This window comes from Bison bison, unplaced genomic scaffold (assembly GCF_000754665.1).
Source record: "Bison bison bison isolate TAMUID 2011002044 unplaced genomic scaffold, Bison_UMD1.0 scf7180017864364, whole genome shotgun sequence".
Taxonomy (NCBI): Eukaryota; Metazoa; Chordata; class Mammalia; order Artiodactyla; family Bovidae; genus Bison; species Bison bison.
Window position 1 is genome coordinate 3,987,082 of NW_011494936.1, and position 26,289 is coordinate 4,013,370.

Below are 26,289 nucleotides of genomic sequence, written 5' to 3' on the forward strand. Positions count from 1 at the left end.
CTGGTTCCTCTGCCTTTTCTAAAACCAGCTTGAACATCTGGAAGTTCACGGTTCATGTATTGCTGAAGCCTGGCTTGGAGAATTTTGATTACTAGCATGTGAGATGAGTGGAATTGTGTGGTAGTTTGAGCATTCTTTGGCATTGCCTTTTTTTGGGATTGGAATGAAAACTGACCTTTTCTAGTCCTGTGGCCACTGCTGAGTTTTCCAAATTTGCTGGCATATTGAGTGCAGCACTTTCACATCATCATCTTTCAGGTTTGAAATAGTTCAACTGGAATGCCATCACCTCCACTAGCTTTGTTTGTAGTGATGCTTTCTAAGGCCCACTTGACTTCACATTCCAGGATGTCTGGCTCTAGATGAGTGATCACACCATTGTGATTATCTGGGTCGTGAAGCTCTTTTTTGTACAGTTGTTCTGTGTATTCTTGCCACCTCTTCTTAATATCTTCTGATTCTGTTAGGTCCATACCATTTCTGTCCTTTATTGAGCCCATCTTTGCATGCAATGTTCCCTTGGTGTCTCTGATTTTCTTGAAGAGATCTCTAGTCTTTGCCATTCTATTGTTTTCCTCTATTTCTTTGCATTGATCGCTGAGGAAGGCTTTCTTATCTCTTCTTGCTATTCTTTGGAACTCTGCATTCAGATGCTTATATCTTTCCTATTCTCCTTTGCTTTTCACTTCTCTTCTTTTCACAGCTATTTGTAAGGCCTCCCCAGACAGCCATTTTGCCTTTTTGCATTTCTTTTCCACGGGGATGGTCTTGATCCCTGTCTCCTGTACAGTGTCATGAACCTCCGTCCATAGTTCATCAGGCACTCTCTCTATCCGATCTAGGCCCTTAAATCTATTTCTCACTTCCACTGTATAATCATAAGGGATTTGATTTAGGTCATACCTGAATGGTCTAGTGGTTTTCCCTACTTCAATTTAAGTCTGAATTTGGTAATAAGGAGTTCATGATCTGAGGCACAGTCAGCTCCCAGTCTTGTTTTTGCTGACTCTATAGAGCTTCTCCATCTTTGGCTGCAAAGAATATAATCAGTCTGATTTTGGTGTTGAGCATCTGGTGATGTCCATGTGTAGAGTCTTCTCTTGTGTTGTTGGAAGAAGGTGTTTGCTATGACCAGTGCGTTCTCTTGGCAAAACTCTATTAGCCTTTGCCCTGCTTCATTCCGTATTCCAAGGCCAAATTTGCCTGTTACTCCAGTTGTTTCTTGACTTCTACTTTTGCATTCCAGTCCCCTATAATAAAAAGGACATCTTTTTTGGGTGTTCTAAAAGGTCTTGTAGGTCTTCATAGAACCATTCAACTTCAGCTTCTTCAGCATTACTGGTTGGGGCATAGACTTGGATTACTGTGATATTGAATGGTTTGCTTTGGAAACGAACAGAGATCATTCTGTCGTTTTTGAGATTGCACCTAAGTACTGTATTTTGGACTCTTTTGTTGACTATGATGGCTACTCCCATTTCTTCTGAGGGATTCCTGCTCGTAGTAGTAGATATAATGGTCATCTGAGTTAAATTCACCCATTCCAGTCCATTTTAGTTCACTGATTCCTAGAATGTCTACATTCACTCTTGCCATCATCTCTTGTTTGACCACTTCCAATTTGCCTTGATTCATGGACCTGACATTCCAGGTTCCTATGCAGTATTGCTCTTTACAGCATCGGACCTTGCTTCTGTCACCAGTCACATCCACAACTGCGTATTGTTTTTGCTTTGGCTCCATCCCTTCATTCTTTCTGGAGTTACTTCTCTACTGATCTCCAGTAGCATATTGGGCACCTACTGACCTGAGGAGTTCCTCTTTCCGTATCCTATCATTTTGCCTTTTCATACTGTTCATGGGGTTCTCAAGGCAAGAATACTGAAATGGTTTGCCATTCCCTTCTCCAGTGGACCACATTCTGTCAGACCTCTCCACCATGACCCACCTGTCTTGGGTAGCCCCATGGGCATGGCTTAGTTTCATTGAGTTAGATAAGGCTGTGGTCCTAGTGTGATTAGATTGACTAGTTTTCTGTGAGTATGGTTTCAGTGTGTCTGTCCTCTGATGCCCTCTTGCAACACCTACCGTTTTACTTGGGTTTCTCTTACCTAGGGCGTGGGGTATCTCTTCACGGCTGCTCCAGCAAAGCTCAGCCGCTGCTCCTTACCTTGGGCTAGGGGTATCTCCTCACTGCCGCCTTTCCTGACCTTCAACGTGGGATAGCTCCTCTAGGCCCTCCTTCGCCCGCGCAGCCACCGCTCCTTGGACGTGGGGTAGCTCCTGCCGGCCGCCGCCCCTGACCTCGGACGCGGGGTATTTCCCCTCGGCCGTTCCTGCCCCGTCGCAGCCTGGCACTCTCAGCCGCTACCCCTGACCTCGGACGTGGGGTAACTCCTCTTGGCCGCCTCTCCTCGGGCATGGGGTCCTCCCGGCTTCTGCTCCTGACCTCGGACGTGGGGTAGCTCCTCTCGGCCACGCCTGCGCCCGCGCTTAGTGCGCTGGTCGCAGCTGCCCTTGCTTAGTGCACCGATCTCTTGTCTAAATTGACGTGATAAGATTTTTTAGTTATCTGTTTAAGATGGTAAAGAATCTGCCTGCAAGGTGGGAAACCTGAGTTCAGTGCCTAGATCAGGAAGATCCTCTGGAGAAGGGAGTGACTTCCCACTCTAGTATTCTTTGCTGGAGAATTCCATGAACAGAGGATCCTGGTGGGCTACAGTTAGTGGGGTTGCAACGATTCAGACATGATTAAGCAATTAACACTTTCACAGTACCCATTGTATTTTCATAATTATCAGTGGTGCTTAGTGACTTATGCTAGAAGAAGTGGGTGTTAACCTTGGTTAATATCATGAAAACTGTTTTGTCATTGGAGTAACAGTAGAAAGCAAGATGTGTAAAAAAAAAAAAAAAACCAAAGTGACTAATTTTCAAGTTCTCCTCACTTTCATCGCCTGTCCTCTGGTGGAGAAAGGCCTGAAATCATCCCACAGAGTGTGTGAAAAGTCCAGGAGAAAAGTTAGTAATTGTTTAATTTAGTATTTAAAAAGTTTATTGTATGTTACCATTTCAGGTAACATACATAACATAACATTTTAGTTTTTATTCTTATAAAGTTTGGAGGGGACAAATGAGGGATTAAAATTTTAAGGATAGATTTCTTAGAAATATACAAATTTGTATTTCTGATTATGTTTTTGTTTCTCAAAATATTTTATTATTGTTTCTAAGGCTCTTACTAAAGTCTCACAAAGTTTAAAAATGGAAAATGAAGAATTTAAGAAGAGATACAATGATGTTACGTCCAAAGCTCTCCAGCTTGAAGAAGATATTGTGTCAGTGACTCATAAAGCGATTGAAAAAGAAACTGAATTAGACAGGTATTTCTAATATTTTAAAAACATCTTCATGTTTTAAAAATGTTTTAAGAAAGTTGTTTATGTTAATGTTATTTGACTTTAACTCAGTTTAAAGGACAAACTCAAAAAGGCACAGTGTGAAAGAGAACAACTTGAATGTCAGTTGAAGACAGAAAAGGATGAGAAGGAACTTTATAAGGTAATTTATTCCTTACATTTTTATTAGTTATCTTTTGCTGTGTAGCATATTGCCCCAAAACTTAGTGTTCAGGAATTTGGGAGCAATTTAGCTGAGTGGTTCTGGCTCAGAGTCTCTTGTGTAGTTGCAATCAAGATGTTGGCAAGGGCTGAAGTCCACTAAAGGCTCTCAGTTAGAACTGGGGGATGTGCTGTCAGAGTGGCTCGCTTACATGACTTTTGGCAGGAGGTCCTTCAGTTTCTTGGAATGTTGCCTCTTCAGTGGCTGTTTGAATGTCCCCACAGTATGGCAATCAACTTCTCTCAGAGTGAGCCATACAAGGGAGAGAAGGAGGAAATCAATACATTTTATGACTTGGTCTGCAAGTTGTGCACTGATGCTTCTTCTTTATCTTACTAATTAGAAGCAAGTCACTCCAGCTGATACTGGAGAGGGGAATTAGGCTCCACTTCTTTAAGAGAGGAGAATCAAAGGATTTAGGGATATATTTTAAAACTACCTCATTGTGTATAGTCCCTAAAAGTTTTCAGGAAGTTTAAGTTACTGGTATTTTAGATACTTAGCAGGTAATGTATAATAAGTCAGAGATTTTTAATGGTAATAAGATAGCCGTTGATCAGGATTTGTGCAACTAATTTTCCCCTTTTAAGAGTATATAAATGTTAGTGAGAGGATTAATTTATTTCAGTGATGATCATATTTTAGTTTGCCTTTTGGAAATATCTAAGAGACTTTCATTTTAAAAAAGGATTCTGTAGACAAATCTTCACCTTTTAGAGTTTTTTCTCCTTTCCTGTTTAAGCAGCTCTAAAATAGGATAGTGAGTGTTAGTTGTCAATATTGTGGATACATATTGGGACTTGAAGCAGTTCTTGAAGGCAGTTCAAGATTAGGAATTTCAAGAACATTCTGAGTTAAGTATTACTTGGATAGATTTAATCTCTTTATTAGAGAACAGCACTCATATAATTATGGTATATGTTAAAAATAAAGCATAACTTCATATATTCAGTATTTGAGAGTCTCATCTCAATTTGTACTAAAAATGTAGAATATGATTTATTTATTGCCAGTAGGTTTTCCCCTTCTTCTTATTAAAAAATAACTATTCACTTATTTATATCTGTTGATAAGCTCTGTGCCATCATTGGGTACCCAAGTATGAAATTCCAAATCTTTTCTGAGAATCACCTCTTTTTTTTCTTCATTTTTATTGAGATACCATTGACATACAGTACTTATAAGTTTATGGCATAAGCATAATGGTGTATATCATGGAATGATTACCACAATAAGTTTAGTGAACATTCATCATCTCATATAAATATAAAAGATTTTTTGCCCTGGTGATGGGAACTCTAGGGATTTACTCTCAATAACTTTCATGTATAACTTACAGTGGTGTTAATTTTAGTTACTGTGTGATATGTTATATCCCTAATACTTATTTATCTTTTAACTGGAAGTTTGTACCTTTTGATTAGTTTATCTAACGCCACCTCCCTTCACTCTCTGTCTCAGGTAACCACAAATCTGACCTGTTTTTTTCCCATGAGTTTGTTTTTGAAGTTTAATTTGACCCACACAAAACTATATTTAGTTCTGGGTGCATAGCATTGTGATTTTATATTTTTATACATTTCAAAATGATCACAATAAGTCTAGCTACCACCTGTCACCATACAAAGGTATTGCATGATTATTGACTATATTCAACATGCTATATATTTCATACCTGTGACTGATTCTGTTTTTATAATTATGTACCTGTTAATCTTCCTCACCTGTTTCTCTCATCCCCCAGCCAGCAACCACTTGTTAGTTTTCTTCATCTGTCATTCTTTTTTATGTTCATTTGTTCTGTTTTTTAGATAACACACGTAAATGAACTAGTATGGTATTTGTCTTTGATTTATTTCACTTAGGTCCTTCCATATTGTTGCACATGGCAAAGTTTTTCTTTTTTTTATGGCTGAGTAATATACCTGTGTGTGTGTGTGTGTACACATACACACAGCATCTTCTTTATCCTTTCATCTATTGATGAGCACTTAGGTTGCTTTAATATCTTGGCTTTTGTAGATAATACTGCAGTAAACATAGGGGTACTTGTATCTTTTCAAATTAGTATTTTGTTTTCTTCAGATAAATATCCAGGAGTGGAATTGCTGGATCATATGGTTCTACTTTTTAACTTTTTGAGGAATCTCCCTACTGTTTCTCCATAGTGACTGCACCAATTTACATTCCCACCAGCAGTGCAGAGGGGTTCCCTTTTCTCCACATTCTTACCAGTACTTGTTATTTGTTGTCTTTTTGTTAGTAGCCATTCTCAAGACTGAGGTGATGTATCATTGAGATGAGGTGTTTGATTTGTATTTCGTTGATGATTAGTGATCTTGAACACATTTTCATTTGCTTGTTGATCTTCTGTATGTCTTCTTTGGAGAAATGCCTGTTCAGGTTCTCTGCCTGTTTTTTAATATTGAGTTGTATGGGCTCTTTGTATATTTTGCATATTAACTCCATGTTGGTTGGATATATCACTTCAGATATCTTTTCCCATTCAGTAGGTGTCCTTTTCATTTTGTTGATAGTTTCCTTTGCTGGGGAAAGGCTTTTTAGTTTGATGTAGTACCATTTATTTTATTTTTGCCTTTGATTCCCTTGCCTGAGGAGGCATATCCAAAATTTTTTGCTTAGACTGATATCAAACAATCTACTGCCTTTGTTTTCTTCTAGAAGTTTTATGGTTTCAGGTTTTACATTTAAGTCTTTAATCCATTTTGAGTTTATTTTTACATATATGGTGTGAGAAAGTAGTTTAGCTTGATTCTTTTGCATGTAGCTGTCTAGTTCCCCCAACACAAGTTTGTTGAAGAAATTTTCTTTTCCCTGTTGTAATATTCTTGCCTCCTTTGTAATAGACTAATTGCTTATATAAGTGGGGTTCATTTCTGGGCTCTCTGTTCTATTGATCAGTGTGTCTGGTTTTGTCCACTACCATACTGTTTTGATTACTCTAGCTTTGTGGTATACAAAGTATAGTTACTGTGATATCCTGCATTAAAAAAATAAAGATTATATGATCATCTCAGTAGATGCAGGAAAAGCTGTTGTCAAAATTCAACGTTTGTGATAAAACTTCTCAACGAAGTGGTTAAGAAAGAACATACCTCAACATAATGAGTCATATACAAGGCCACAGCTAACATCATAATGTACTCAATGGCGAAAAGCTTGAAAAGTACTTCCTAAAAGATCAGGAACAAGACAAAAATACCCACTCTCATCACTTTTATTTAGCATAGTATTGGAAGTCATAGCCATCGTGATCAGACAAAGAAAAGGAATTCAAATTGCAAAGGAAGTAGTAAAACTGTCACTGTTTACAGATGACATTATACAGAAAACCCTAAAGATGCCACTGAAAACCTGCTGTTCATCATTGGGTTTGGTCAGGTTGCAAGATACAAAAATAATATATAGACTAATAATAATCATCTGCATTTCTGTATACTAACAGCAAACTCTTGGAAAGAGAAATTAAAACAATCCCATTTACAGTCAAAAAGGGTAAAATATCTAGGAATAAATCTAATGAGTAAAAGCCCTGTAGTGAGAAAACAGACAGAGATGGAAAAAAAAAAAAAATGAAGGTAACACATATGGAAAGATACACTGTGCTCATGGATTGGAAGAATTAACATTGTTAAAATGACCATACTACCCAATCTACAGATTCAGTGCATTCCTATCAACATATCAATGATATTTTTTCACAGAACTAGAATAAATAATTCTAAAATCTGTATGGAAAAACAAAAGACCCTGAATAGTCAAAACAGTCTGGAGAAAAACAGCTGGAGATATTAGGCTCCCTTATTTCAAACTATACCACAAAACTACAGTTGTCTCCCTCTTATTTTGGGGGTTGGTTAATTCTTTTTTAATCTTTAAAAATTTTTGCTTTGAAAATTAAAAAAAAAAAAATCAGGTCTACTCTGCACCTCACTGCAGAACATAGAAACATTTTGCATGTTTATGGGTTATACCCATTCTGTTTCTTGGAACAACCATCTTCAGAGCATGAGAGAGAGAGAGAGAGAGTGTGTGTGTGTGTGTGTGAGAGAGAGAGAGGAGAGAGAACAGGAGATAAAATAGTAAAGACTCACTGATGGATGATTTTATGGTTTGACTCTTCAAGGAGTAGTGCCCAAATAGAATATTTGGTTTTTGAACAGATTTTGTGAAAAAGGGAAATATTAATAATACTGATATCTTAGGAAAGTTGCAGTTGCATACTGCAGTTGAAAGTTGCAGTATGCAGTTGCATAAAAACTACTTTCAACTGCAGTTTAAATTTTAAAGATACTTGTACTCTTTATAATTTCAGTTATAGAATTTGATTTGCATATGTACTGTGAATAGCAGCAGCCAGAGTTCCTGGGAAAAATCAATATAGTTGGGTTAATTAGTCAATAAATATATTTTTAGGCACATAGGAGGTAAATGACATAGTACTTTTTCCATAAGCAAGAAATTTAATTGTTTACGGTATCGTTCTTGAATGTACTTTGATTTTCTTGAATCTGGTCATGCCTTTATATATGAATATGCCTGTAACATGTTTCCCCAAAAGAACAACCAAATTCATTTGTAGTTTTAAAAAGAAATAATGTAAAATTAGTAAAAGGGAAGATTTTGGAGATCAGGTAATGTTAGACCTTAGAATTAATCTCTGTGGAAAACTAAAACAATAGCAAAACTTAGAAAAGTTGTGTTCTGCTTCCATATACTTGGGTAATCATTTGGCAAAATTTGCTTTCCTGATTCCTTGCTTAGTGAGTCTTTCCTTTCCTTGATCATATTTGGGTTAGAGATAAATAGTGATACTTTAAATTATTGAGGAACTTAGGCTATGGAGTTAGAAAGGATATTCTTGGCATTTTCAATCACTGTTTCAGGTACATTTGAAGAATACAGAAATAGAAAATACCAAGCTTGTGTCAGAGGTCCAGACTTTAAAGAATTTAGATGGGAACAAAGAAAACATGATTACTCATTTCAAAGAAGAGATTAGCAGACTACAGTTCTCATTGGCTGAAAAGGAGAATCTGCAAAGGACCTTCTTGCTTACAACCTCAAGTAAGGTAAGTACTTTTGCAATACGCATTTGAAGACTGTAAAGTATTATCCCTGTTAAATGTATGCAGTGTGTTTTTATTTTTTGTCTTTAACTCCCCTCAACTTCTGTTTTGGAAAAAGTTCAGACTTACAGAAGAGTTGAAAGAACAGAAAATTGAATACATATATCCTTCAGTATTTTGCCACCTTCATCTTCCCTATTTATATGCCCCCTACAAGCCATTTGAAAGTCAGTTGTAGGCATTGACATTTCATCCTAAATATTTTTGAAAGTCTCTCTTATCAACAGTTACATTCTGTTGTAGATCCATAATACCTAAGAAATGTAACCTAAGAAATTTTATATTGATATGATAATAGTCATACTTGTATATGGGGCTTCCCAGGTGGTGCTAGTGTTAAAGAATCCATCTGCCAGTGCAGGAGACTCGAGACGTGGGTTTGATCCCTGGGTTGGGAAGATCCCCTAGAGTATAGGAAGTGGCAACCCACTCCAGTATTCTTGCCTGGAAAAATTCCAGGTCCAGAGGATCTTGCTGGTCCATGTGGTCGCAAAAGAGTCCATGGGGTCACAGAAGAGTTGGACACGACAGCACGCGTGTGCACACGCAGGCACGCACACACACACACATATGTAGTTTTAGTCCACGTTGAAATTAGTCCACTTATATTGTAAAACCTTCTTTAAAATTTCTTGATGCTGGGTAGTCAGAAACCATACATTAATGATTATTGTTATATTCTTGGTCTGCTTTACAGAACAGTGTCCTTAAACCTTTTGTCTGTGATGACATTGATAGTTTTGAAGAATTCAGACTGGTCTGAGAGAGTGTTCTATATTCTAGTTTTGTCTGTTGTTTCCTCATGACTAGATTGCAGTTAGATATTTTTGGCAAGAAAAAGATGGTTTGTACATTCTGTTGCAGTTACATCAGAAGTCATATAATACCAGTTCCTTTCTTTCTGATGATAGGTTTAATCTGTTGTTTGAAGTTATGTCTGCTTATCTCTCCGTTACGTTGGTGTCTTTCCTTCTTTGTGATTTATTGGATAATCTCGGGTAATACTTTGAGATCATGTGAACATCCTACTCCGCAATACTCTTTGACCAGTGTTTTTTATACTTCAATGATCCTTACCTGTATCAGTTATTACATTAATGATTGCAAAGTGGATATTTAAAAAATTGTCATTCCCTCTGTGTTCGTAGGTATTCTTTTATAATGAGGTGGTTCCCTTTTGTTCTATTCCTTTTTTTTTAATCACTGTAGACTCCCTGATTATTTTTTGTTCAGTATATTATACATTATACATCATCATTCTTGTTTATACTTAAGTTGTCCTATAGCTAGTGGGGAGCCTTTCCAGACCTACATTTGTATCTTTCTGATATATTCCCCCTAATGCTTTGAATACTTCCTTGTTTTGTGGTTAGAACTTTGTGTTAGGTTTTAGTTTTAGGTTCAGACCTAAATCTGGTATTACCAATTTTTCCAAAGAGCCTGATTTTTTTTTTACATTTGAGAAAGGTATTTCGAAACCAAGAACTGAATCCTTTTGCTACTTTGTGCTTTAATTAGATATTTTAAGTCTTAAATTTATATTGATGTCTCCAATTCAAATCCAGTACTTCCTAGGGGTCTTCTTTATCTTCTTCCTTTCCATACTTATGTATACCTTCTCCCAGCTTCCAAAAGTGAAAGTCGCTCAGTTGTGTCCGACTCTTTGTGACCCCATGGACTATACAGTCCATGGAATTCTCCAGGTCAGAATACTGGAGTGGGTAGCCTTTCCTTTCTCCAGGGGATCTTCCCAACCCAGGGATGGAACCCAGGTCTCTTGCTTTGCAGGCAGATTCTTTACCAGCTAGGCACAAGGGAAGCCCAAGAATACTTGAGTGGGTAGCCTATCCCTTCTCCAGTGGATCTTCCTGACCCAGGAATTGAACCGGTATCTCCTGCATTGCAGGTGGATTCTTTACCAACTGAGCTATCAGGGAAGCCCCCGCAGCTTTCAAACATTATATTTATTCATGTTGTTTAACCAGCTTCCCTGGTGGCTTGGATGATAATCTTCCTGCAATGCAGGAGACCTAGGTTTTGATCTCCGGGTTAGGAAAATCCCCTGAAGAAGGAAATGGCTACTCACTCCAGTATTCTTGCCTGGAGGATCCCATGGACAGAGGAGCCTGGAGGGCTATACAGCCCATGGACCAGCAAAGAGTCAGACACAATTGAGTGACTAACACTTTAACTTTTCAACTAGCTGCACGCACCATTAGTTTCAGAATTATTATCTCAACACCATTTCTATCAGTATCTCTGCTAAATAAAAACTAAGATTTTTCCAGATTTTATCTTAAAATATATTTCACTAAGGACGTAGAGACTTCAGTCAGTCCAGTCGCTCAGTCATGTCTGACTCTTTGCGACCCTGTGGACAGCAGCACGCCAGGCTTCCCTGTCCATCACCAACTCCCAGAGCTTGCTCAAACCCATGTCCATCGAGCTGGTGATGCCATCCAACCATCTCATCCTTTGTTGTCCCCTTCTCCTGCCTTCAGTCTTGCCCAGCATCAGGGTCTTTTCCAGTGAGTCAGTTCTTCGCATCAGGTGGCTAAAGTATTGGAGTTTCAGCTTCAGCACTGGGGGGGTGGGAGGAAGGTTCAGGAGGGAGGGAACATATGTATACCTGTGACTGATTCATGTTGATGTATGGCAGAAACCAACACAATATTGTAATTATCCTCCAATTAAAAATAAATTATAAAAACCCTTTCTTACCTGTTTTCATAGGTAAAATATTTTCATTAGTTTCTAGTATATCCTTCATGTTTGTTTTTACAAAAATAAACTTGGTGCATGTGTGTGCATGCACATAGCCTTGTCTGTCTCCTTTCTTTAAGTGAAAGTGGCTCAGTTGTGTCCGACTCTTTGTGATCCCATAGACTCTACAGTCCATGAAATTCTGCAGGCCAGAATACTGGAGTGGGTAGCCTTTCCCTTCTCCAGGGCATCTTCCCAACCCAGGGATCGAACCCAGGTCTTGCACATTGCATGTGGATTCTTTACCATCTGAGCCACAAGGGAAGGCCCCTTTCTTTAAAGGGGGATATTGTTTATACTCTTTTTTCCTTTGCTTTTCTTCATTGAACTATATATAGATGGGAAATCATTCCCTATCAGTTCATAGAGATCTTCCCACTTAAAAAAAAAAAGGGTATATAATACTATGTTATATAAATTTAATTTGATTTATTCATTATAATTGGAATAGTTTTATGTGGTTTATGAACTGAACTGAACTGATGTAATGTTTTTTAGTTGTGTACAATCCTTAGGTATTATAAAAGCATGGTGCAGTGAACATTCTTGTACAGTATCTAGGCACATGTATAAATCTGTGGAATAAATTGCTCAAAGGACAGTTGCCAGTTTGAGGTTTTAAATTTTCATAATTAATTCAAATGCCTTTCCAAAAAATTAATATATCAACAGTGTATGACATATACTACTGCTAGTAATGGCTGCATAGGTTTTCATTTTATGGAGGGTATATCATAGTTTATAACAAAATTCTCATATTGTTAGAGATTTTTTATTTTTAATAATTTTTCATAATATTTTACTTAATCCCTGCAAAACTAACCCTGCCAAACTAAAGCTGTATTTAGGAACTCATGAAAATAAAAGATGAAAAGCCATGTGTTTTTCAAAGGTGTTGATGAATGTTTCAAAAATCTGATAAAGGCTGTATCACTTGTAGATAATAATGAGCCCACATATTTGCAGATGTGCTAATTTTCCTAAACCATCCAAATATTAGAGTTAATTGGTTTTCAGTCTTAGTTTGAAAGAAGAGGAATGGTATTTGTTTTACCTTCTTGGACTGTTGATGAGTTGAACATTTTTTTCTATGCATAATAGCTATTTAAAGAAATCCATACCTTTCTCCAAATTTCTTTTTTCTTTTGTTTAAAATATTTTCTTTTTTTTTAATGTTTTCATTTTTTATGGGTTAGAAAATAGTTTCAATGCTTTTTCCCCTTTCTGGCATATAGAAACTGATAACATTTATATATTATCTTTATTAATGTTATACTAGAAAGATTTTCTTCACCCAGCATTACATAAATAATCATATACATTTCCTTCTAAGGAGCTAACAATTTAAAAACAGAATGGTTGCACTCTTTATGAGTTTATTTCTAGAATAAAAAGGAATGTTGGAATAAGCTAGATTTATTGAGCTCATATTGTCTTGTTTATATTACAGAAAGTGGCGATTTTAACTTTTCAAAGATACTTTTAGGTTTGGAGAAAGGTGCTAATTACAGGTTAGATCATAGGAAACATTTTTTTAACCAAAATTTTTAGAGTTACAATGAAGTTTTTATAATTACTGTTATTAGTTATTATAAAAAACGAGGGTTGGTAGTTCTAGCTGGAGAGATTCTGCGAGACAGAAGCCTCCATTTGAGTCTCTGTTCAGCCAAGACTGTAAGCATTGGTTATGTTGCTTGACTTCCTGTATTTCAGTGTCCTGAATTACACATATAGTGATAGTATTGATAGCCAATGCATAGGGCTGCTATATGCTATGCTATGCTGTGCTAAGTCACTTCAGTCGTGTCCAACTCTGTGTGACCCCATAGACGGCAGCCCACCAGGCTCCCCCGTCCCTGGGATTCTCCAGGCAAAAACACTGGAGTGGGTTGCCATTTCCTTCTCCAATGCATGAAAGTGAAAAGTGAAAGTGAAGTCGCTCAGTCGTGTCCGACTCTTCGCGACCCCATGGACTGCAGCCCACCAGGCTCCTCCGTCCATGGGATTTTCCAGGCAAGAGTACTGGAGTGGGGTGCCATTGCCTTCTCTGGTTGCTATATGGGGGTCTCTAAAACAAAGTCACATCTCAGATTTTTTATAGGCTTATATATGGAGAAGAGGGAGGCAGAGGATAAGATGGTTAGATAGCATTACTGACTCAGTGGACGTGAAAGTGAGCAAACTCTGGGAGATAGTGAACGACAGGGAAGTCTGGTGTGCTACAGTCCATAGGCTGCAAAGAGTTGGACCCTACTTACTGCAACTGAACGAACAACAACAATACTTCATCTCAGTTGTGAATATAAAAGCAATATTTAATTTAAAATTTTAGATCTGTTGAAATAGAAATAAACATTGTTTCTGCTTCTGTTTTTTACTTGAATGGTTTAATTACAAATACATTTATCTGCCTTTCTTCAGGAAGATACATTTATTTTAAAGGAGCAACTTCGTAAAGCTGAAGAACAGATTCAGGCAACACGGCAAGAAGCTGTCTTTCTGGCTAAAGAACTTAGTGATGCTGTAAATGTGCGGGATAAAACAATGGCAGATCTGCATACTGCACACTTGGAAAATGAGAAAGTAAAAAAGCAGTTAACTGATGCACTGGCAGAGCTTAAACTAAGTGCTGTGAATAAAGATCAGGTAAAGCCAGTTAATTTTGAATTTCCATTTTGGTCAAAAACTCATTATAAGCTTATGAAAGAGAATGACTTATGCTAAAGTAAAATTGAGGTCAGATTCCTGGTCACAGAATTTTAAATTTCCATTCATTTTGTTTAGTCATTGTAACTTCTTCGGTTGAAATTAATACAAGTTTTTAGAAAATTTTCTGTAAGCAAATTCCTAATGGTTAGTAAAAACTGCTTTGATAACAGGTATATATTGCTTTGCTTAGAATTTCTTATTTACTTGCAGCATAAAATGATACTGTGGTTATTTAACATAGTAATGCTTACTTCTCAGGATGTAGATGATTCTTTTCTAGTTTTTTCTTTAGTAAACCTTAGTCCTTGGAATATAAAGCTGAAATTATTAGGAGAGCTAATGTGACTCTGTAGCCAAAACTCCAAAACAAATAACATTAATTGTCAAGAGCAAAAAAAGGGAAAATGAAGTTGGATTTACTACCACATTGTGAGATATGAGATTTTTATGTTTCTCTTAGAGAAAAAGTTTGTTTTCTAGGAAAAGACTGATACACTGGAACATGAACTGAGAAGAGAAGTTGAGGATCTGAAACTTCGTCTTCAGATGGCAGCAGATCATTATAAAGAAAAATTCAAGGAATGCCAAAGGCTCCAAAAACAAATAAATAAACTTTCAGATCAATCGGTAAGTGTAATTCATCATAGTAAAATAATTCCTTCATCAATATTTTTGTTTGAAAATCAGACTTATAATATTGTACCTTTTGAATATAATTTCTCTCTGCTTGATGTCACATTATTGGCCCAATATTGTTGTGATACATTTTTTTAAAAATTGGTAATTTTTATTTGTTGGAGAAATAAAATGTTCTCTTGTAACATTTAGTCAGTAAAGGGATGTGTGTAACTTTTAGACTTTAACCTTTAAGACAGCAATAGCTTTATGGACTTCCAGGATTTATTTATAAGATACATAGTTACTTAAGGGGAAGGATAGATGTGCAACTCATTTAACAGTTGATTGTTAACAATTTTGAATAGGCTAATAGCAATAGTGTCTTCACAAAGAAAATTGGGAGTCAGCAGAAAGTGAATGATGCCTCAATAAACACAGACCCAGCTGCGACTGCCTCTACTGTAGATGTAAAGCCACTGCCTTCTACAGGTAGAAATCTTTTAGACTTTTTGTATAAAGTGTTCTGCCTTGAAAAATATTTATGCTTGTTTATACTGCCTCTTTCATAGGTAAGAATTTTAGGGAGCTTGTAAAAAATTCTTGTAAGTCAGGGATTGAGGCAAAGGGAAAGTAAGGTCTAAAAGTCATCCATGTGGATAAATATACAAAATATGAGTGTAAACTCATATTTATCTTTGTGAGCATGTTCTCAAGTGTTAATTAGATGAGCTGGTGTTTTTAAGTGCAAATGCTTATAGTATTTAGTCTGTAGGAAAAGAGCTAAGAATTGAAATTTTAATTTTAGCTAGCTAAAATAGCAAATTTAAAAAATAATTTTTAATTAATATTTCCCTAAATGTGTGGACTTTTGAACCATTTATGGCACTTTAATTGTATAGTTCTGTGGAGGGAAACTTAAAAATCCCTTTAGTTCTATTCACATTTCTTTCTTGCCTTGTTTTTGTTTTGTTTTGGCTGCTTCAGGTCATTAGAGTACTTTCCTTGTTAGTACACCTGTTGGTGGATAAGTTAAAATTTTTATTAGCTTATTAACTTTTAGAACAGATTAGAGAGACATAATGAGTACATGAACACATGAAAATTTAAATTAACTCGAGGTTTTCACTTTTCCTAGTGTCTTTTTTTCACCTTATGTTAAAGATGACACAATAACAAAAATAAATGCTGGAGTATTTTTAAAGTATATTTAATTGTGTAATGTTTGGGGCAGTTGATGTTTTAGACTTAATAAATGTAAGTTTTGTATAATATTAAATGTTTAGATTCAGCTGCTGTGGAAATAGGATCCTGCCTTTCATTTCTATACGGTATTAATAGAAGTACCAAGAAAGGTGTTATATTGACTTAAGACTTACTGAATAGTATGAAGGATTAGAAAAATGGCTTAAAATCTTTTCTCAAAGAATGTGGCTTTCCTATATATCTTATGTAATAAATATATAAAGAACAATTTTTTGTGGCATTTTAGAATATTTTTAGCTAGCAATTTTTTTTCTTTATTGAATGTGAACTTGATTCTAGCCAAACTATAGTGAGATTCTCATCTAATGTTTATATTGTTCCTTCTTTGTTTACTTAGTGTATGAATAGATGGTTTTGAATAAATGTTTTAAAATAAATGTTTCTCTCCTTTAGGATTCCATTTATTTCACAGTATACTGACCTTCAAGTCAGAAAGCTAATATACGGAGCAAAGTAATTTTTAGTAATCTAATTTTCTGCCTTGTTACAGCTGAAACAGATTTTGACAATCTAACTAAGGGACAAGTCTCTGAAATGACCAAAGAAATTGCTGACAAAACAGAAAAATATAATAAATGTAAACAACTCTTGCAGGTAAACTAATTCCTTGTAAGGAAGAGATTTATCAAATGTAATGGCTTAGCTTATCTTTGTTGTTTTGATCGGGTACCCCAGAGTTTGTTTCTTTGTCTTGTTTTTTAAGGGGGGTTGCGGGAGGTGGCTCTAGGACACACGGGCTCCAGTAGTTGCAGGACATAAGCTCTGCAGTTGCAGCGCATGGGCTTAGTTGTTCTGAGAGCTTCCTGCACCAGGGATCAAACTGGTGTCTCCTGCATTTGCAGGGGGATGCTTTACCACTGAGCCGCCAGGGAAGCCCTCAGAGTTTCTTTACCCTTGTATCCTGATGTTTAGTTTCACTTTTGAAGTGGGGGGTGTTCTGTGTACCTATTCATGTAGGCATGTGTGTAAAATCATGATCTAGGGAATTCCATGGTGTCCAGTGGATTAGGTCTTGGTGCTTTCACTGCTGTGGGCGTGGGTTCGATCTGCGGTTGGGGTACTAAGATCCTGCAAATGTTACATTGTAGGGGTGGGTGGGGAAATCGTGATTGTTTTCTGTTCCCCTAATATCCTTCTCTTGATAATGGGCAAGGGATTAATTGATGTTGGATGTTGTCTGTCTTCTAAGGATATATGAAAAATCTCTGAACTGCATAAAAGGAAAGTACTCTTTTTTTCTATATATACTGTAATAATAGCAAAGACTTTCACCACATCCTAAAATGAGTAGATTTGTAAAGTGGGAAAAGGGAATGTTAACCAAGTGAATGGTTGCCTTTACTATTATTTATTTTGATTCTATTAAACTGTAATAGTAAAACATTTAAATTTTCCAATTGTCCTAGTAGCATTCACTCTGGAGTATATAAAGGACAAAGGGAAAATGCTTCTCATTTGTATCTGATTTGGGGAAGGGAGGAAAAGGTGTTTTGTGTAGTATGTGGTTTTCGTTTGTTCAGTTAAATATTTTTTTCTGTGTTTGTTTCTCTGTACATGTGGAGAGGCAAGGGGTAATTTTTAGAGCCGTGGAATGAAGTTCACATATTAGCCCAACGTTACTATAGTAATTGGGCTTCCCAGGTAGTAGTAAAGAACCCACCTACCAATGCAGGAGATATAAGAGAGACGGTTCGGTCCATGGGTCAGGAAGATCTGAAGGGGAGGACTTGGCGACCCACTCCAGTATTCTTGCCTGGAGAATCCCATGGACAGAGGAGCCTGGTGGGCTATAGTCTATAGGGTCACAAAGAGTCAGACAGGACTGAAATGACTTAACACACTACAGTAATTAATGTAAAATATTTTATGTTACAATCTTAATAATAGTTGAATGTAATCCTTAATAAGACTTTAAGCTGAGCATTTTTGTTGCTTCGGAAGATCCTTTTGTAGAGGATTGATTACCCTTGAGGTCAAAATAGTTGTTTATAAGGGACTAAACTATTTTCCAGTAAATTTTGGATGAATATTTTAAAAAACCTCATTGTATTATCAAAAGGAAGATAGAATGTTTTTTTCCAGCTAAAAACTTGTGTGTTGTAGTACAATTGAAATTCAGTAAACTGCACATATTTAAAGTTTGCAGTTTGTTTAGTTTTGCTGTATTTATAGTTGTGGAGCTATCACAGTGTCATGCTAATGAACATTTCCACTACCTTCAAATCTTTTGTGTACCCTTTTGCAACTCATTGCTCCCTCTTTCCCCTTTCCTGGGAAACCATTGGCTTGCTTTCTGCCACTGTAGATTAGCCTACCTTTTGTACAGTTTCTATAAATGGAATCATATGTACGCTCTTCTTTTCCTGCCCCCTTTCATCACAGTTATTTTGAGACTTATTTATATAGTTGCCTATTATTGGTAGTTGATTCCTTTTTATTATGAGAGTTCATTTTTTTGCCATTTAAAAAATTGTTTTCATCTTATTATTGAGTTGTGTTTTTTATTCCAGATACAAATCCTTTGATATGTGTGATTTTATCCCAGTCTGTGGCTTGCCTTTTTATTTCCTTAATGGTGTTTTTGGAGAAGGAAATGGTAACCCACTCCAGTACTCTTGCCTGGAAAATTCCATGGATGGAGGAGCCTGGTAGGCTACAGTCCATGGCGTCGCAAAGAGTCGGACATGACTGAGCGACTTCTTTCACTTTCTGTAGTTCCTTTTGGAGAAGGAAGTGGCAAACAACTCTAGTGTTCTTGCCTGGAGAATCCCAGGGATGGGCGAGCCTAGTGGGCTGCCGTCTATGGGGTTGCAAAGAGTCGGACACGACTAAGCAACTAACACACACACGGTGTTTTTAGAAAAAGTTTTAGTTTTGCTGAAGTATAGATTCTTAATTTATTCTTTATGTATTGTTCTTATTTTCTAAGAAAAAATTTACTAACTGAACTTGTAATGATTTTTTTCTTGTCTTCTGTTAAGTTTTGTAGTCTTAGAGTCTTTTAAGCCTATTATTTGTGAATGGTGAGTTGTGGTACATATAGTAAGAATATTCAGTTGATCCAGCATTATTTGTTGAAAAGACTTTTTCTCTATTGAATTGCTCAAAGCATAAAGCATATTTCTTTCTTTTTTAATTAAAAAGTTTTTTTAATTGACTGTGCTGTGAGGCTTGTGGGATCTTAGTTCCCTTATCAGGGAGCGAACCACGTCCCTTGCAGTGGAAGCACAGAGCCCCAGCCACTGGACCACTAGGGAATTTTTAGCATAAGGCATATTAAACTTTTTTTTCCTTACACAAAACACTCAAAATGAAATTGGCCAAGTTACCTTTTCATCTTGTTTTAAAACTCTTTTCCTTTAACATTCTAAGTTGTAGAGAAGAGCGGTGTTTAAGAAATCTACCTAGAGATTGTCTTGGTCAGGAAACCCCAATTAATGTCTGAAAACAGTGGCATTATAAATGTGTGATTTTTATTACCTTCTGGGCTTCCCAGGTTGCACTAGTGGTAAAGAGCCCACCTACCAGTACAGGAGACATAAGAAATGCAGGTTCAGTACCTGGGTTGGCAAGATTGCCTGGAGGAGGGCATGGTAACCTACTCCAATATTCTTGCCTAGGGAATCCTATGGACAGAGGAGCCCGGTGGGCTACAGTCCAAAGGGTCACAAGGTGTAGGGCACAATTGAAGCAACTTAGCATGCATACATGCTTGCTTTACCTCCTTTGCAAAAGTAATCTATGTTTATTGTGATATCTTAGGCATTATGGAAATAAAGAATAACGATGGTGAAAAAAATACCATTATGATCCTGATCCCCAGAAATAAGAGCTATTAATAGTTTGGTTTATTGAATTCCCTGGCAGTCCATAGGACTCTGACCTTTTACTACTGAGGGCCACGTTTCAATCCCTGGTCGGGGAACTAAGATTGTTCCCACAAGCTGTGCAATGCAACCAAAAACATTATGTTTTTGTTTATCTTTTTCTACATAGATATCATATAAAACTGTGTTAAACAACTTTTGAAGCAAAAATGGAATTATACTGTATATTCTGTTTTGGAACTTGATCTTTTCAATTAACATATCTTGTTATTTTTCCTTGTAATTTGTATATCCATTTGTTCTTTTTCAGTAAATACATTCTGTTCCATTGTATGAATATAAAATGATTTATCCAGTCTTATACTGACAGACATTTTGGTTATTTCAATTTTTATACCTTTACTATAGTGTTATAGTAAACATTCAGCCTAAGTAGGTTTGTATAGATATTGGCTGTATATGGATTTAAAATCTTTTGGTAATTATACTAATTTCATTTAGGATGAGAAAACAAAATGCAATAAATATGCTGATGAACTTGCAAAAATGGAGCTGAAATGGAAAGAACAAGTGAAAATTGCTGAAAACATAAAACTAGAACTAGCTGAAGTAGTGGACAATTACAAAGTAAGCTTAATATTTATATAACTTGATACTTCTGTTACTTGTGAAAAGTGATACTTCTGAAAAGTGCTGTCTATAATTTAGTCAGTCTAAAGTTTTAACATGGGTAACTGAAATAGCATTTTCATAATATAGATAAATATGTACTATGTAGTTATGTTGAATATAGTTCATTAACTGTGAACTGAGAAAGTGGTTACCCATATGCATTGTGCTTGTGGCTTTCATTTTGTGTATTCATATGGACATGACTGAAGCAATTTAACACTAGCAACATGGCTGTTAAAATTATATCTCTAAATCATGCTTAGATTTTAAGATGAAAAGTGATTATGTCATAATCCTTGTTCACTTAAAATGGTGTGTGAAATTATTCTAGAGCTTTGGTGTTTTTCTGGGAGTATAATAAGATATGATCAGTAATCTTAAAAATTTATGTAAAGGTTTGAAAATTTTTAACCAAAATATGTTACTTCTGATCATTAATAATTATGCAGGCAGATTCTTTACTGTCTGAGCCATTAGGGAAGCCCAAGCAATACAGTCTTAATTAAGAAGACTATTTTTGCTGAGGTAACATTAGGCAACAAACAAGACTGATTGGTAAATGATGTTTGTAAAAATGTTGGGAAAAAAATCAGTAGGCTGTCTAATTAATTAAGTAGAAAAATATTTTCCCTCTAAATAAAGTATAATCTTATATTTTAAGGCCTGTGCATGTGTGTATACTTTGCATTTTGTGGGTGTATGATTAAAGGCCTAGAAGTTCTACGTGATTTAAATTTGCTCTGTCATAGCTAATTGTACCTGTAATCTAATTTTTAAATACAGCACTCTTAAAGACCAAAAGTTACTTTGTTTGAGGTGGTACATTATAGGCTAAGGTAATTTTAATGGTGGTCAGTTTCTGTTTTTTAAATTTATTTATTTTTAATTGAAGGGTAATTGCTTTATACAGTATTGTGTTGGTTTCTGCTGTCCATCAGCATGAATCAGCCATAGGTATACTGCTGGTACTTTTTTATCTTCATCTGCTATCAGAATGAAAATTTGAAACTTCTTTCATAAGGTTGTTACTGTATTTGGGATCCCTGTGGGTATTGTTTTTATTGCCTGGCAACTTCCCTTATTGTTAAAAAGTGTGAATACTGAATTTATACAGAACAAAATATTTTTGCAGATTGACTGGGAAAATGATTTAATAAATATTTATCAAAACCTGTTATATATAAAGCACTGTGTTAGTTGTTATGTGTTTGGTCTTGTTCAGTTGATCAGTCATGTCTGACTCTTTGTGACTCCATGGACTGCAGCACGCCAGGCTTCCCTGTCCTTCACCATCTCCTGGAGTTTGCTCAAACTCATGTCCATTGAGTGATGCCATCCAACCATCTAATCCTCTGTTGTCCTCATCTCCTGCCTTCAGTTTTTCCCAGCATCAGGGTCTTTTCAGATGAGTCAGCTCTTCGCATCACGTGGCCAAAGTATTGGAGTTTCAGCTTCAGCATCAGTCCTTCCAATGAATATTCAGGACTGATTTCCTTTAGGATTGACTGGTTTGATCTCCTGCAGTCCAAGGGACTCTCAAGAGTCTTCTCCAACACCACAGTTCAAAAGCATCAATTCTTCAGCACTCAGCTTTGTTTATGGTCCAACTCTCACATCCAAACATGACTACTGGAAAAACCATAGCTTTGACTATATGGATCTTTGTTGGCTAAGTAATGTCTCTGCTTTTTCATAGGCTATTTAGGTTTGTCATAGCTTTTCTTCCAAAGAGCAAGCGTCTTTTTAATTTAATGGCTGCAGTCACCACCTGCAGTGATTTTGGAGCCTAAGAAAATAGTCACTGTTTCCATTGTTTCCCCATCTATTTGCCATGAAGTAATGTGGCCAGATGCCATGATCTTAATGTTTTGAATGTTGAGTTTTAAGCCAGCTTTTTCACTCTTCTCTTTCACCTTCATCAAGAGGCTCTTTAGTTCCTCTTCACTTTCTGCCGATAGAGAGGTATCATCTGCCTATCTGAGGTTACTGATATTTCTCCCGGAAATCTTGATTCCAGCTTGTGCTTCATCCAGCCTGGTATTTCGCATGATGTACTCTGCATTATGTGGGTGATCATATAAAAATGACACAATGCTATGCTTATAGAGTTTATAATCTAGTAGGAGTTGCTAGACGTGAAATAGTGATATGATTCTTTCACATTCATGACCTAGGTAATCACCTTTCAAACCCATGGGAAGCTAAATAATATTTTTATTTTATGAATAATAAATTAATGATAAAAATCAATGTTCAGATAAAACGCCATATTCATGGCTGTACAACTGGTAAAGGTGCTTGATTTTTTTTTGTTTAGTGCCCTGCCTATTATTTTGTGCTGTTTAGACACAAACATCCATGAGCCAGGGTAAAGTGTGATGAAGTTCTACATAAACTACAAGTCTAAGTATGTTAGGGCTGTTTCCAATGGAATATTTAGGAGTTAGACATTATGGAGAAACTAGACCTGTGAATACACAGATGAACTGTACAAAAAAGGTTTTAATGGCCCAGGTAACCATGATGGTGTGGTCTTACCTAGAGCCAGACATCCTGGAGTGTGAAGTCAAGTGGGCCTTAGGAAGCATTACTATGGACAAAGCTAGTGGAGGTGATGGAATTCCAGCTGAGGTATTTCAAATCCTAAAAGATGATGTTGTTAAAGTGCTGCACTCATTATGCCACCACATTTGGAAAACTCAACAGTGGCCACAGGACTGGAAAAGGTCAGCTTTCATTCCAGTCCCAAAGAAGGGCAATGCCAAAGAATGTTCAAACTACTGTGCAAATGTACTCATTTCACATGCTATCAAGGTAATGCTCAAAGTCCTTCAAAGTAGGCTTCAACAGTAAGTGAATGGAGAACTTCCAGATATGCAGGCTGGATTTAGAAAAGACAGAAGAACCAGAGATCAAATTGCCAAAATTCGTTGGATCATGGAGAAAGCAAGGAAATTCCAGAAAAATATCTGCTTCACTGACTACGCTAAAGCCTTTGTGTGGATCACAACAAACTGTGGGAAATTCTTGAAGAGATGGGAATACCAGACCATCTTATCTGACTGCTGAGAAACCTATATGCAAATCAAGAAGCAACAAAACCAGACATGAAACAACAGATTGGTTCAAAATTGTTAAGGAGTACTTCAAGGCTGTACATTGCTACCCTGCTTATTTAACTTCTGTGCAGAGTACATCAAGGGAAATGCCAGACTGGGTGAAGCTCAAGCTGAAATCAAGATTTCCAAGAGAAATATCAGTAACCTCAGATATGCAGATGACACCTCCCTATTGACAGAAAGTGAGGAGGAACTAAAGGCCTCTTAATGAAGGTTAAAAAGGAGAGTGAAAGCTGGCTTAAAACCCAACATTCAAAAAACTAGGGTCATGGCATCCGGTCCCGTCACTTCATGGCAAACAGATGGGGAAACAGTAACAGATTTTATTTTCTTGGACTCCAAAATCATTGCAGACAGTGACTGAAGCTATGAAAATAAAAGATGCTTGCTCCTTGGAAGAAAAGCTATGACAAACTTAGACTATTAAAAAGCAGAAACATCATTTTGCTGACAAAGGTCCATCTAGTCAAAGCTATGGTTTTCCCAGTAGTCATGTAAGGATGTGAGAATTGGACCATAAAGAAAGCTGAGTGCTGAAGAATTGATGCTTTCAAACTGTGGTGTTGGAGAAGCCTCTTGAGAGTCCTTTGGACATCAAACAAATCAATCCTAAAGGGAATCAACCCTGAATATTCATTGGAAGGACTGATGCTGAAGCTTCAATACTTTGGTCACCTGATGCGAAGAACCAACTCATTTGAAAAGACCCTGATGCTGGGAAGGATTGAAGGCAGGAGGAGAAGGGGTGACAGAGGATCAGATGGTTGGATGGCATAACCGACTCAATGGACATGAGTTTGAGCAAACTCCAGGAGATGGTGAAGGATAGGGAAGCCTGGTGTACTGCAGTCCATGGGGTTGCAGAGTTGGACACAGTTGACTGAACAACAACAACAAAAACCTGTCAAAGACCATACAGGAAGGGAGGATAATAAACAAATGGCGAAAGAAAGGAGCATCTTTCTAACAGATGGAAAAGAATTAATTCAGGTTTGGAGGTCAGAAGTAGAGAGCATAATCTGGGAGCTGTAACAGTCTTGAGTAATAGTAATAGGTCTTTAATATCTGTAATATCTGTGATGGAGCAGATCACTGTGAAAGATAGGTTGAATCCAGATTTTAACTGTTTGGAATGTGGGTGCTATTTGCTGTTAAATATTTTCTAGGAGAAAAAGAGACCCAACCAGAGTGGGTCTTAATGAAAATAATTTGCTAGCATGGAGAGGATTTACAGGTGGGAAGAATTTTTGAAGGTAAGAAAATTAGGTATAGATATGCTTAGAATGAGTTGATAAAGGACCACCTCTTTTGGGTACCTTCCCCAATCATCATCCATTGAATTTATCAAGGAAAGCTCTGAACCTTAGGAAAGAACGCATGTGGCACATAAGTTAATATTTGTGATTTAGTCATATGACCATGATAGTTGAAGGCATAGAAGAAAGCGAGTTTTCCGAAAATTCAGAGAGAAGAAACCAAAGAAGAAACTGCAGAATACTTGTAATTGTGAAGAAGTGTACTTTAAAAAAGAGCATTAGAGAATGACAGTGTTGGTACCATTTCATGAAAGCCAGGAGAGAAGTTTAAAGAGTGAGGCACATTCATAAAAAATGACAAGTAATTCAGGGACTTCCCTGACAGTCTAGTGGCTAGAACTCTGCATTACCACTGCAGGATGTGCAGGTTCAGTTCCTCATCAAGGATCCAGGTTCCTGCGTACTGCAGAGTGGCAAAATAAGAATAATAAAGTAATCTTGAAACACATCAGAAAAACAGTAGTGACAAGTTCAGAGATATCAAAGAATAAGATCCAGCTCTTGAAGGGTAAAGAGAGGGTAGATGATGAAAAATAATAATGATCATTTCTTTCTCTCCTCAGCTTCAGTTGGCAGAGAAAGAAAAAGAGATAAGTGGTCTAACTTCATATTGGGAAAACCTCTCCAGGGAGAAGGTACTGAATAATGTCCTTGAAAAATTTCATACGACACTGAATGTGATAATACAGCTTTTTGAAGGGACATAACAGTTTACAGTTATATGAGGGTAATTTTTTCTTTTTAAGTTAAACGAAGAAAAGACAAACAGGTAGAAAACGCTTTTTAGTTTTATAATATTTTAAAAATATTTTGATAGAAAAATGCTTAAGTGTCGAAACTTAGTTTGACTTCTGTTACATAGTTCGGATTTAACAAATTTTGGGTTTCTTTTGTAATAGGAAACATTTTAGGAGCTGTTTAATGATTTCTAGCATAACCTGACCTTCAGACAGTGCATACGTTTATAATATAAAATGTACTGTAATGCAACATTTCTCACAGTAGGGTCTAAAGGGTCATGTTATGAATGATAAAAGACACTCCTATCACTGAGAAAATTCCACAAGTTTTAGGAGGTCAGTGCCAGGAATTGGGGACAAGACCAAAAATATTTTTTATGTTACAGTATGCATTTATGTATGTATGTATGTAGTTATGTATGTACAATCTTTGCTCTGTGTCTTTGGGGTTGGTTTCTGGAGCCCCCTCTCAGGATGCCAGAATCCAAGGA

At 36.6% G+C, this 26,289-nt stretch overlaps 1 protein-coding gene across 2 annotated transcripts in view; it reads left to right on the forward strand.

Annotated features, from left to right (window-relative positions):
- Positions 1-26,289, forward strand: part of TAX1BP1 (Tax1 (human T-cell leukemia virus type I) binding protein 1) — an 84,237-nt gene that overhangs the window by 32,587 nt on the left and 25,361 nt on the right. For both annotated transcript variants that reach the window (XM_010855406.1, XM_010855405.1), the window contains 9 exons: positions 3,235-3,383; positions 3,471-3,561; positions 8,529-8,714; positions 13,956-14,180; positions 14,724-14,870; positions 15,227-15,350; positions 16,615-16,718; positions 20,453-20,578; positions 25,622-25,693. In XM_010855406.1, the coding sequence (XP_010853708.1) occupies positions 3,235-3,383; positions 3,471-3,561; positions 8,529-8,714; positions 13,956-14,180; positions 14,724-14,870; positions 15,227-15,350; positions 16,615-16,718; positions 20,453-20,578; positions 25,622-25,693 (1,224 nt within the window). The remainder of the gene's footprint in view (positions 1-3,234; positions 3,384-3,470; positions 3,562-8,528; positions 8,715-13,955; positions 14,181-14,723; positions 14,871-15,226; positions 15,351-16,614; positions 16,719-20,452; positions 20,579-25,621; positions 25,694-26,289) is intronic.